Source organism: Rhinoraja longicauda, unplaced genomic scaffold, assembly GCF_053455715.1.
Source record: "Rhinoraja longicauda isolate Sanriku21f unplaced genomic scaffold, sRhiLon1.1 Scf000096, whole genome shotgun sequence".
Classification (NCBI taxonomy): domain Eukaryota; kingdom Metazoa; phylum Chordata; class Chondrichthyes; order Rajiformes; family Arhynchobatidae; genus Rhinoraja; species Rhinoraja longicauda.
The window spans coordinates 91,253-103,634 of NW_027601314.1; the positions used below are offsets into that span (position 1 = coordinate 91,253).

At 47.3% G+C, this 12,382-nt stretch overlaps 1 protein-coding gene across 5 annotated transcripts in view; it reads right to left on the reverse strand.

The window, feature by feature from the left end:
- Positions 1–473: 473 nt before the first annotated feature.
- The window catches only part of LOC144589987 (transmembrane protein 39B-like), a 56,435-nt gene continuing 44,526 nt past the window's right edge, over positions 474–12,382 (reverse strand). For all 5 annotated transcript variants that reach the window (XM_078394907.1, XM_078394905.1, XM_078394904.1 and 2 more), the window contains one exon: positions 474–750. In XM_078394907.1, coding sequence (XP_078251033.1) covers positions 514–750 — 237 coding nt within the window. In that variant the 3' untranslated portion in view covers positions 474–513. The remainder of the gene's footprint in view (positions 751–12,382) is intronic.

A 12,382-nucleotide genomic window follows, 5' to 3' on the forward strand; every position in this document is an offset into this window, starting at 1 on the left:
AGACCCTCCGGCTTAACGTGCCCATGTCGACCAAGATGCCCCATTTACACTGGTCCCATTTGCCCATATTCCTCTAAACCTTTCCTATCTACGTAACTGTCCAAATTTGCAGTCATGTGTATCAGAAAAACTAAGGGGAGGTAGAAAACGAGTGTTGAAAACATGCAGGAGGTCGTGCAGCAATGTGTAAAGTGAATCTCAAAATTCCTTCTCTTTTCACTATGTTCCCTGAAGTGCAAAATGTTTTTCGCACTTTGTTTTCAATTCAGGTTTCCAACATAACCAGTTTTTTTTTTAAATGGTCAATGTTAGGATGAGGAGATCAGCAGAGTTTATTGACAAGCAGAGCAAGCTTAATTATCTTTTTCAGAAAGTCATCAAGCACAAAAGATCAAAGAATAATGGCTGTTTGACATACAAAAATATTTTAATGCAAGTTACACGAAAAGAACTGTAACAAAAAATACAAAGCTTGATCGTTTTAATAGACATTGTGGGTAAGGGGCAACATATCTAGTTTACTTTACTCTCCGAATTTCCATTTGCAGAATATGAATATGCTTTGCCCAGAACGATTCTGTCTCGGAGTAGTTTAAAGAAGGCATAATAATTGCTGAAGAGAATCAATGCAAGAGATATTGTTTGATGCCACTTTTCAGAACATATTAAGGAGTACAACTGATAGAGGATGACGAGTCCTTCTATAATTATAAGAATATTCAGGATCCTCAGTGGTTTATTGAAGAAAAACTGCAGAGAGATAAAATACACCAGAACTTTTACTCAACAGCCACATGTGCAGCAAACTTCAGTCCTGCTACATATTTTTCATTTTTTGAATGAAGGCATCATTTGGTAGCAATGGTGTAAGCAGTAAATTTGCAGCATGCATAACGAACACAGACGAAAATGAGTAGAAATATTACGTCATGATTGATTGATTGAATATTTCATTGTCACATGTGACAAGTCACAGCAAAATTCTTTGCTTGTAAAGTCGCCATATAAAGGGTGTTGACAAAGTTAAAGTATCCCTCACAAGGTCCACCTATGTTCTCCCCCTCCCAGCAGTCCCTCCACGCTGGGTCTCCATGGTTCTTCCCCCTCCCTCCCTCCCGTGCCTCCATGCTGGGTCTCCATTGTTCTTCCCCCTCCCTCCCTCCATGCTGGGTCCCCATTGTTCTTCCCCCTCCCTCCCTCCCTCCATGCTGGGTCTCCATTGTTCTTCCCCATCCCTCCCTCCACGCTGGGTCTCCATGGTTCTTCCACCTCCCTCCCTACCTCCCTCCCTCCCTCCATGCTGGGTCTCCATTGTTCTTCCCCCTCCCTCCCTCCCTCCCTCCCTCCCTCCACGCTGGGTCTCCATTGTTCTTCCCCCTCCCTCCCTCCCTCCACGCTGGGTCTCCATTGTTCTTCCTCCTCCCTCCCTCCATGCTGGGTCTCCATTGTTCTTCCCCCTCCCTCCCTCCCTCCACGCTGGGTCTCCATTGTTCTTCCCCCTCCCTCCCTCACAGCGGTGCCCCCACACCGGGTCATAAAGAAGTTAAAAAAAAAGTGATGACAATAATTTTGGCCTAATTTAAATCGGAACAGAACCATTCTTGTCCAGCTGAGATCCCACAATCACACCTGCTGACCACACATGCCTCCAGCTGGAGATCCATATGCAGTTCTATTCAGCACACTTTTAGGAAAGATGTTATCACAAAATGCTGGAGTAACTCAGCGGGACAGGCAGCATCTCTGGAGAGAAGGAATGGGTGATGTTTCGGGTCGAGACCCTTCTTCAGACTGATGTCCGGGGGGGGGGGGGGGGGGGGGGGGCGGGACAAATAAAGGATATAAGTGGAGACAGGAAGACAATGGGAAAACTGGGAAGGGGGAGGGGAAGAGAGGGACAGATGAGCTATCTAAAGTTAGAGAAGTCAATGTTCATACCGCTGAGCTGTAAACTGCCCAAGCAAAATAGGAGGTGCTGTTCCTCCAATTTGTGGTGGGCCTCATGACGGTGAAGGAGGCCCATGACAGAAAGGTCAGGCTGGGAGGGGGAGTTGAAGTGCTCAGCCACCGGGAGATCAGGTTGGTTAAGGAAGACTGAACAAAGATGTTGAGCAAAACGATCCTGCGTTTGGTCTCGCTGATGTAGAGAAGTTGATATCTGGAACAGCGGATACAATGAGGTTGGAGGAGGTGCAGGTGAACCTCTGCCTCACCTGGAAAGACTATTTGGGTCCTTGGATAGAGTCGGTAAAGGGACAGGTGTTGCATCAGTCTGTAAAGGTCGGGAAGTTGGAGAGAGGACGACCGTTGGCTGAAAGTAAGTACCTGCTAATAGTGGTAGGAACGGCAGTTTAAAAAGAGCACCAATAGGGCACTGTTAATCAGTCTGTAAAGGTCGGGAAGTTGGAGAGAGGACGACCGTTGGCTGAAAGTAAGTACCTGCTAATAGTGGTAGGAACGGCAGTTTAAAAAGAGCGCCAATAGGGCACTGTTAATCAGTCTGTAAAGGTCGGGAAGTTGGAGAGAGGACCACCGTTGGCTGAAAGTAAGTGAGTGGCAATTACAGTGTAATAAGTCAGTTAGAAGTGAATACGTGGATTGGTTGATCATTTAAGTGAGAAGTCTGGTAAATTGGACAATCAGGCAATTTAATTGGTGATATAAGCAAGACTTGCAAAAGGGTGCAGCCCAGTGAGAAAAGTGCCCAGTGAGAAAAGTGCCCAGTGAGAAAAGTGCCCAGTGAGAAAAGTGCCCAGTGAGAAAAGTGCCCAGTGAGAAAAGTGCCCAGTGAGAAAAGTGCCCAGTGAGAAAAGTGCCCAGTGAGAAAAGTGCCCAGTGAGAAAAGTGCCCAGTGAGAAAAGTGCCCAGTGAGAAAAGTGCCCAGTGAGAAAAGTGCCCAGTGAGAAAAGTGCGAGTCTTAGTGCCCAGTGAGAAAAGTGCGAGTCTTAGTGCCCAGTGAGAAAAGTGCGAGTCTTAGTGCCCAGTAAGAAAAGTGCGAGTCTTTGGCTGCGAGTCTTCGGCGAGGAGGCTGAGGTGAGGAGGTTACGATTGTTTTAAGCCTGAACTGTTTATAGACACAAAGTAATGGCGGAAAAGTTGGTGCAGTGTGTTTCCTGCAGGATGTGGGAAGATAGGGAAGTCGCTGGAGCTTCTGGGAGCTACACCTGCAAGAACTGTGTCGAGGTGCAGCTCCTGAATGGACGTGTGGTGGAGTTGGAGAGGCAGTTGGATGACCTCAGGGCCATCCGGGAATGCGAGAGTTTCCTCGACAGGACCTATTGTGAGGCTGTCACGCCAAGGGTTCAGGTCGAGCGAAGGTGGGAGACTGTTTCAGGGGGGAGTGGACGTGGACTACAGGAGACCCCAGTGGCTGTGCCTATTGCAAATAGGTATACCCTCTTGGGAACTGTCGGGGCAGAAGACGTTTCCAGTCCGAGTGGCGGACCTGTTGGCAAGGATACTCGACAGGGGAGACCGAAGTCAGGAAGAGCCGTAGTGGTGGGTGACTCCATCGTCCGAGGGACGGACAGAAGATTCTGTGGCAGGAGGGACTTGAGGATGCCTCCCTGGTGCCAGGGTTCAGCACATCACGGACCGGCTTCAGAAAATCCTAGTGAGGGAAGGCGAACAACCTGAAGTCGTTGTGCACGTGGGCACGAATGACGTCGGGCGGAAGAGGAAGGAGGTGCTACAGCGGGAGTTTAGAGTTAGGAAAAAGACTGAGAAGTAGGACGTCGAAGGTGGTTATCTCTGGACTGCTACCGGTACCTCGTGCTGGTGAGGCCAGGAACAGAGAGATAGAGGGTATGAATTTATGGCTGAGGGGCTGGTGCAGAGAGCAGGGATTTAGATTTCTGGACCACTGGGATCTCTTCTGGGCTAGGGGTGACTTGTACAAAAGGGACGGGTTACATCTTAACAGCAGGGGGACAAACATTCTGGCAGGCAGGTTTGCTAGTGCGACACCTGTGGCTTTAAACTAAGTAGTGCGGGGGAGCGGTTAACAAATTGTGAATATGAAGATGAGGTTAAAGGGAATACAGGAGATATTGCAGAAGACTCTCGGAAGAATGGGAACAGAAGTTCTAGAGGGGAAAAGAGATTAAGGGCAGGGCCATTTGTGACCGATGTGAGAGGGGAGGTAAATACAGAAGTTAAAGTGTTGTACTTAAATGCGCGTAGTATAAAAAATAAAGTGGATGAGCTTGAGGCTCAGTTAGTCATGGGCAAGTATGATGTTGTAGGGATCACTGAGACATGGCTACAAGAGGACCAGGGCTGGGAACTGAATATTCAGGGGTACACAACATATAGAAAAGACAGACAGGTGGGCAGAGGGGGTGGGGTTGCTCTGCTGGTACGGAATGATATTCATTCCCTTGCAAGGGGTGACATAGAATCAGGAGATGTTGAATCAGTATGGATAGAAATGAGGAATTGTAAGGGTAAAAAGACCCTAATGGGAGTTATCTATAGGCCCCCAAACAGTAGCCTCGACATAGGGTGCAAGTTGAATCAGGAGATAAAATTGGCGTGTCACAAATGTAATGCTACGGTGGTTATGGGAGATTTCAACATGCAGGTAGACTGGGAAAATCAGGTTGGAAATGGACCCCAGGAAAGAGAGTTTGTAGAGTGCCTTCGAGATGGATTCTTAGAACAGCTTGTACTGGAGCCTACCAGGGAGAAGGCAATTCTGGATTTAGTGTTGTGTAATGATCCTGATCTGATAAGGGGACTAGAGGTAAAAGAGCCATTAGGAGGCAGTGATCACAACATGATAAGTTTTACTCTGCAAATGGAAAGGCAGAAGGGAAAATCGGAAGTGTCAGTATTACAGTATAGCAAAGGGGATTACAGAGGCATGAGGCAGGAGCTGGCCAAAATTGACTGGAAGGAGGCCCTAGCAGGGAAGACGGTAGAACAGCAATGGCAGGTATTCCTGGGAATAATGCAGAGGTTGCAGGATCAATTTATCCCAAAGAGGCGGAAAGACTCTAAGGGGAGTAAGAGACACCTGTGGCTGACAAGGGAAGTCAAGGACAGCATAAAAATTAAGGAGAGGAAGTATAACATAGCAAAGAAGAGTGGGAAGACAGAGGATTGGGACTCTTTTAAAGTTAACTAAAGTTAACTAAAAAGGCAATACGGGGAGAGAAGATGAGGTACGAGGGTAAACTAGCCAATAATATAAAGGAGGATAGCAAAAGCTTTTTTAGGTACGTGAAGAGGGAAAAAATAGTCAAGGCAAATGTGGGTCCCTTGAAGACAGAAGCAGGGGAATTTATTATGGGGAACAAAGAAATGGCAGACGAGTTAAACCGTTACTTTGGATCTGTCTTCACTGAGGAAGATACACACAATCTCCCAAATGTTCTACGGGCCGGAGAACCTAGGGTGATGGAGGAACTGAAGGAAATCCACATTAGGCAGGAAATGGTTTTGGGTAGACTGATGGGACTGAAGGCTGATAAATCCCCAGGGCCTGATGGTCTGCATCCCAGGGTACTTAAGGAGGTGGCTCTAGAAATAGTGGAAGCATTGGAGATCATTTTTCAATGTTCTATAGATTCAGGATCAGTTCCTGTGGATTGGAGGATAGCAAATGTTATCCCACTTTTTAAGAAAGGAGGGAGAGAGAAAACGGGTAATTATAGACCAGTTAGTCTGACATCAGTGGTGGGGAAGATGCTGGAGTCAATTATAAAAGACGAAATTGCTGAGCATTTGGATAGCAGTAACAGGATCATTCCGAGTCAGCATGGATTTACGAAGGGGAAATCATGCTTGACAAATCTACTGGAATTTTTTGAGGATGTAACTAGGAAAATTGACAGGGGAGAGTCAGTGGATGTGGTGTACCTCGACTTTCAGAAAGCCTTCGACAAGGTCCCACATAGGAGATTAGTGGGCAAAATTAGAGCACATGGTATTGGGGGTAGGGTACTGACATGGATAGAAAATTGGTTGACAGACAGAAAGCAAAGAGTGGGGATAAATGGGTCCCTTTCGGAATGGCAGGCAGTGACCAGTGGGGTACCGCAAGGTTCGGTGCTGGGACCCCAGCTATTTACGATATACATTAATGACTTAGATGAAGGGATTAAAAGTACCATTAGCAAATTTGCAGATGATACTAAGCTGGGGGGTAGTGTGAATTGTGAGGAAGATGCAATAAGGCTGCAGGGTGACTTGGACAGGTTGTGTGAGTGGGCGGATACATGGCAGATGCAGTTTAATGTAGATAAGTGTGAGGTTATTCACTTTGGAAGTAAGAATAGAAAGGCAGATTATTATCTGAATGGTGTCAAGTTAGGAAGAGGGGATGTTCAACGAGATCTGGGTGTCCTAGTGCATCAGTCACTGAAAGGAAGCATGCAGGTACAGCAGGCAGTGAAGAAAGCCAATGGAATGTTGGCCTTCATAACAAGAGGAGTTGAGTATAGGAGCAAAGAGGTCCTTCTACAGTTGTACCGGGCCCTGGTGAGACCGCACCTGGAGTACTGTGTGCTGTTTTGGTCTCCAAATTTGAGGAAGGATATTCTTGCTATTGAGGGCGTGCAGCGTAGGTTCACTAGGTTAATTCCCGGAATGGCGGGACTGTCGTATGTTGAAAGGCTGGAGCAATTAGGCTTGTATACACTGGAATTTAGAAGGATGAGGGGGGATCTTATTGAAACATATAAGATAATTAGGGGATTGGACACATTAGAGGCAGGAAACATGTTCCCAATGTTGGGGGAGTCCAGAACAAGGGGCCACAGTTTAAGAATAAGGGGTAGGCCATTTAGAACGGAGATGAGGAAGAACTTTTTCAGTCAGAGTGGTGAAGGTGTGGAATTCTCTGCCTCAGAAGGCAGTGGAGGCCAGTTCGTTGGATGCTTTCAAGAGAGAGCTGGATAGAGCTCTTAAGGATAGCGGAGTGAGGGGGTATGGGGAGAAGGCAGGAACGGGGTACTGATTGAGAGTGATCAGCCATGATCGCATTGAATGGCGGTGCTGGCTCGAAGGGCTGAATGGCCTACTCCTGCACCTATTGTCTATTATCTCCTGCGGTTGCAGGGGAAAGTGCCTGGGGAGGGGGTGGTTTGGGTAGGAAAGGATGAGTGGACCAGGGAGTTACGGAGGGAACGGTCTCTGCGGAGAGCAGAAAGGGGAGGAGATGGGAAGATGTGGCCAGTCGTGGGATCCCGTTGGAGGTGACAGAAATGTTGGAGGATAATTTGTTGGATACGCTGGCTGATGGGGTGGAAGGTGAGGACAAGGGGGACTCTATCCTTGTTACGAATGGGGGGAGGGGGAGCAAGAGCGGAGCTGCGGGATATAGAGGAGGCCCTAGTGAGAGCCTCATCTATAATGGAAGAGGGGAAGCCCCGTTTCCTGAAGAATGAGGACATCTCTGATGCCCTAGTGTGAAACACCTCATCCTGGGCTCAGATGAAGCATAGACGGAGGAATTGGGAGTAGGGGATAGACCTTTTGCAGGAGACAGGGTGGGAAGAAGTGTAATCCAGATAGCTGTGGGAGTCAGTAGGTTTGTAGTAGATGTCGGTCACTAGTCTGTCTCCTGTGATGGAGATGGTGAGATTCAGAAACGGGAGGGAGATGTCGGAGATGGTCCAAGTATATTTAAGAGCAGGATGGAAATTGGTGGTGAAATGTATGAAGTCAGTGAGTTCTGCATGGGTACAAGAGGTAGCACCAATGCAGTCGTCAATGTAGCGGACGTAGAGTTCTGGGATGGGGCCAGTGTATGTCTGGAACAGGGATTGTTCGACGTACCCGACAAAGAGGCAGGCTTAGCTAGGGCCCATGCGAGTGCCCATAGCTACGCCTCGGGCATGGAGGTAGTGGGAGGAGTCGAAGGAGAAGTTGTTGAGGATAAAAACCAGCTCTGCTAGGTGGAGAACTGTTAGTAGATGGGGATTGGCTGGTTCTACGGTCGAGAAAGAAACGGAGAGCTTCAAGACCATCCTTGTGGTGGATAGAAGTGTAGAGTGACTGGACATCCATGGTAAAGATGAAGGAGTGGGGGCCTGGAAACCGGAAGTTATTGAGGAGACGGAGAGCATGTGAGGTGTCTTGGACATAGGTGGGGAGGGATTTGACCAGGGGGGATAGGATGGAGCTCGAGGCAGGTGGAGATTAATTTGGTGGGACATGAACAGGCAGAAACAATGGGTCTCCAGGACAATTCTGTTGTGGATTTTAGGGAGAAGGTAAAATCAGGCCATGCGGGGCTGGGGAACGATAAGGTTGGAGGCATTAGAGGGCAGAGCTCCGGAATTGGTGAACTCAGTGATGGTGTTAGTGATTAAGGTCTGGTGCTCATCGGTGGGGTTATGTGAGGAGATTCACCAGCATGGTGTCTGGGATGGAACATTTCAGGTACAAGGAGAAAATGGAGAGACTGGATCAGTTTTCCCTTGAGGAGATTCAGGGGGAATATGATTGAGTAATACAAAATCATCAGAGGTGTAACTAAGGTAGAATGCAAGGCATTTCCCCCATATCAGGGATAGATAAAATCACACGACATATGGTTAGCATAAGGGGCAAGAGATTTGTAGTGTATCTGTGGAGGATCTTTTTCACCCAGAGTGGCGAGTACCAGAAATACCCTGAAAAACTGAAGGATGCAGAGTGGCTGACAGTATTTAATAGTTACAGAGTCATATAGCGTGGAAGCAGCCCAACTGACCCATGCTGACCATCTTGCCCACCAACAACTATTTCCACCTACTATATCCCTCCAAACCTTTCCTATCCATGTACCTGTCCAAAAGTTTCTTAAACATTGTGATAGTACCTGCCTTAACCACCACCGCTGGCAGCTCATTCCATATAATAATCATCTTTGTACAAAAAAAGTTGCCTCTCATGTTCCTATTAAATCTTTCCCTCCTCACCTTAAACCCATGTCCTCTGGTTCTTGATTTTTATTTCCCGTTTGTAAAATTATTGAAAAAGCTATTATTCAACAGCTTGATGTCTTCCAGTCAGGTTTTCGTCCACACCACCGCACTGAGACTGCACTTGTTAAGGTCTCCAATGACATCCACTTAAATGCACAGTGGCAAGATTTCAGTCTTAGTATTACTGGATCTCAGTGCTGCATTTGACAAGGTCGACCGCACCATATTACTAGACCGATTGGAAAACTGGGTTGGCCTTTCTGGCACAGTACTAAACTGGTTTGAAACCTACTTAAAGAACAGGGACTATTTTGTGTATACAGGTAATTACACATCAGAGCGGACAAATATGACAATGCGGAGTTCCCCAGGGCTCCATTCTGGGGCCACTTCTGTTTAACATCTACATACTTCCACTGACTCGGATTATGGAAAACAACAAAATTAGTTACCATAATGAACGACAACACACAAAGTTACATAACAATATCACCAGGGGAGTGTGGTCCATTACAAACACTGAGTCAGTGAACAAATCAACAATTGGATATGCCAAAACGAAACCAAAACTGAGGTCATGTTTTTGGAGCCAAAGAGGAACGATTAAAAGTCAGCGCTCAGCTTCAATCGGCAATATTAAAAACCACGGACAAAGCCAGAAATCTTGGTGTCGTCATGGACTCAGACCTGAATTTCAACAGCCACATTGAGTCAATTACAAAGTCAGCCGACTATCACCTTAAGAATATATCAAGGGTTAAAGGACTTATGGCTCAGCAGGATTTGGAAAAAACTTGTTCATGCATTTATCTTCAGTAGATTTGACTATTGTAATGCTGTCTTTTCAGATCTCCCTAAAAAAATCAATTAGACAGCTGCAACTGATTCAGAACGCTGCTGCTCGAGTCCTCACTAAGTCCAAGAAAGTGGATCACATCACTCCAGTTCTTGACACTGGCTTCCAGTCTGTCAAATAATTGATTTCAAAATACTACTGTTGAATGAATGAATAAGTTTATTGGCCAAGTATGTGCATATACAAGGAATGTGCCTTGGTGCTCCGCTCACAAATGACAACACAAACACACAGTTAACAATTAAGAATAAAGCATAACACATCAAAACAATAAGGATACAAAATTACAGTCTAAACATGTGGGTGAAAATAAACCAGAGCAAAAAAAGAGACCACAGACTTTAGTTATTGAGTAGAACCACTACTCTTGGAAAAAAAGCTGTTTTTATGTCTGGCTGTGGCTGCTTTGACAGTCCGGAGTCGCCTTCCAGAGGGACGTGCTTCAAAGATTTTATGGCCAGGGTGAGAGGCGGGTCAGAGATGATCTTGCCCGCTCGCTTCCTGGCCCTCAGTGTACAGTTCGTCAATGAGGGGAACGTTGCAGCCAGCAACATACTCAGCTGTGTGAACGATCCGTTGCAGCCTCCGGATGTCGTGCTTGGTGGCTGAGCCAAACCAGACCATGATGGAGAAGGTGAGGACGGACTCAATGATAGCAGTATAGAATTGGACCATCATTGCCTGTGGCAGATTGTGTTTCCTCAGTTGCCGCAGGAAGTACATCCTCTGTTGGGGCTTTTTGACTGTGGAGTCGATGGTGGCCCCCCATTTAAGGTCCCTGGAGATGATGGTTTCAAGGAACTTAAATGACTCAACAGATGTGACTGTGGTGTTGTTGATGGTGAGTGGGGGGAGGGGAGGGGGAGCTCTTCGAAAATCTACAATTAGTTCCACTGTCTTAAGACCATTGAGCTCCAGGTTGTTGCGATGGCACCAGGACGCCAGCTGTGTCACTTCCCGTCTGTCGGCAGATTCCTCCCCATCCTGGATCAGTCCAATCAGGGCTGTGTCATCCGCAAACTTGAGGAGCTTGACAGAGGAGTCTGTGGAGGTGCAGTCGTTGGTGTAGAGAGAGTAAAGGAGAGGGGAGAGTACACAGCCTTACGGTGCTCCTATGCTGAGGGACTGCAGGTCTGAGATGTGCTTTCCCAGCCTCACATGCTGCTTCCTGTCTGTCAGGAAGTTGATGATCCACTGACAGAGGGGTTCAGGCAACAGTCAACTGGGATAGTTTGGAGTGTAGTAGCTCTGGCACAATGGTGTTAAATGCAGAGCTAAAGTCCACAAACAGAATCCTGGCATAGGTCCCCTTGCGGTCTAGGTGCAGGCCTAGGTTAACTGCGTCATCCACCGATCTATTGGCCCTGTATGGAAACTGCAGAGGGTTCAGCAGGGGGTTTGTGATGTTTTTCAGCTGGGCCAGCACAAGTCTTTCAAAGGTCTTCATGGCTACAGAGGTCAGTGCGACAGGCCTGTAGTCATTAAGACCAGTGATCCTTGTCTTTTTGGGTACAGGGACAATAGTGGAGACCTTGAGGCAGGCAGGGACAGTGCAGGTTTGCAGGGACTGGTTGAAAATGTCTGTGTAGATCGGTGCTAGATTTTTCAGCACAGAGCTTGAGGGTAGAGGGCGAAACATTGTCCGGTCCTGGAGATTTCCGGCTTTTCTGTTTCCTGAATAGCCTCTCCACCTCCGCAATTTCTATTGTTGGAGATGAAGAAGTGGCCAGACTGACGTTGGGCAGAGGACGGGGGCCCAGTCTGGAGTCAGGCTGTATGTGCAAATTGGTCTTTGCAAACTGGAGTATGTCTGTGAGTAGGTGTGAATTGCTGCTTGGGGAGGAATGGGTGGGGAAGGATCCAGTCTTTTCAGAACGGTCAGGCTGCGAGTACATGTGAAGTGATGATTGGAGGGGGGGGGGGGGGAGGATCCCAGGATTATGTTTCTGTTTCTCGAACCTGCAGTAAAACTCATTCAGGTCGTTGGTCAGCTGATGATTGTCCAAGGAGCGCGGAGGTTTTCCTCTTGTAGCTGATTTCTTGCTAGCCCTTCCAAACTGAAGAAGGGTCATTAGCTGAGAACTTCTTCCTCAGCTTCTCAGAGTACCTTTCCTTGGCAGCTCTGATTCCTCTTCTCAGCTTGTACTTGGCCTGCCTGTAGGTCTGTATCCCCGCTCCTGTAGGCCTCATCTTTTGACTGACAGAGCTGTCTGAGTTCTGCTGTGAACCAGATCCGGGTCTTCGTGGGAATGCAACTGTCCTCGCAAAAGCTGACATTTGATGTCACAGTGTCTATGTACTCCGAGGCTTGTGGTTGCTTCCCTGAACACATTCCAATCAGTGCAGTCAAAGCAGGACTTAGTTTTTCAATGCCCTCGCTTGACCCCCTTTTTGTTGTTTTGACCACAGGTTTAGCAGATTTTAGTTTCTGCCTGTAGGTAAGAATAAGGTGAACTAAACAATGATCGGAGAGACCCAGAATTGCCCGAGGAACAGAGCAATATGCGTGCTTGATTGAAAAGTAGCAGTGATCAGGTGTCCTCTCCCCTCTGGTGGGGCAGGTAACATGAAGTCTGTACTTTTGGAGCTCACGACTGAGGTTGGCCTTGTT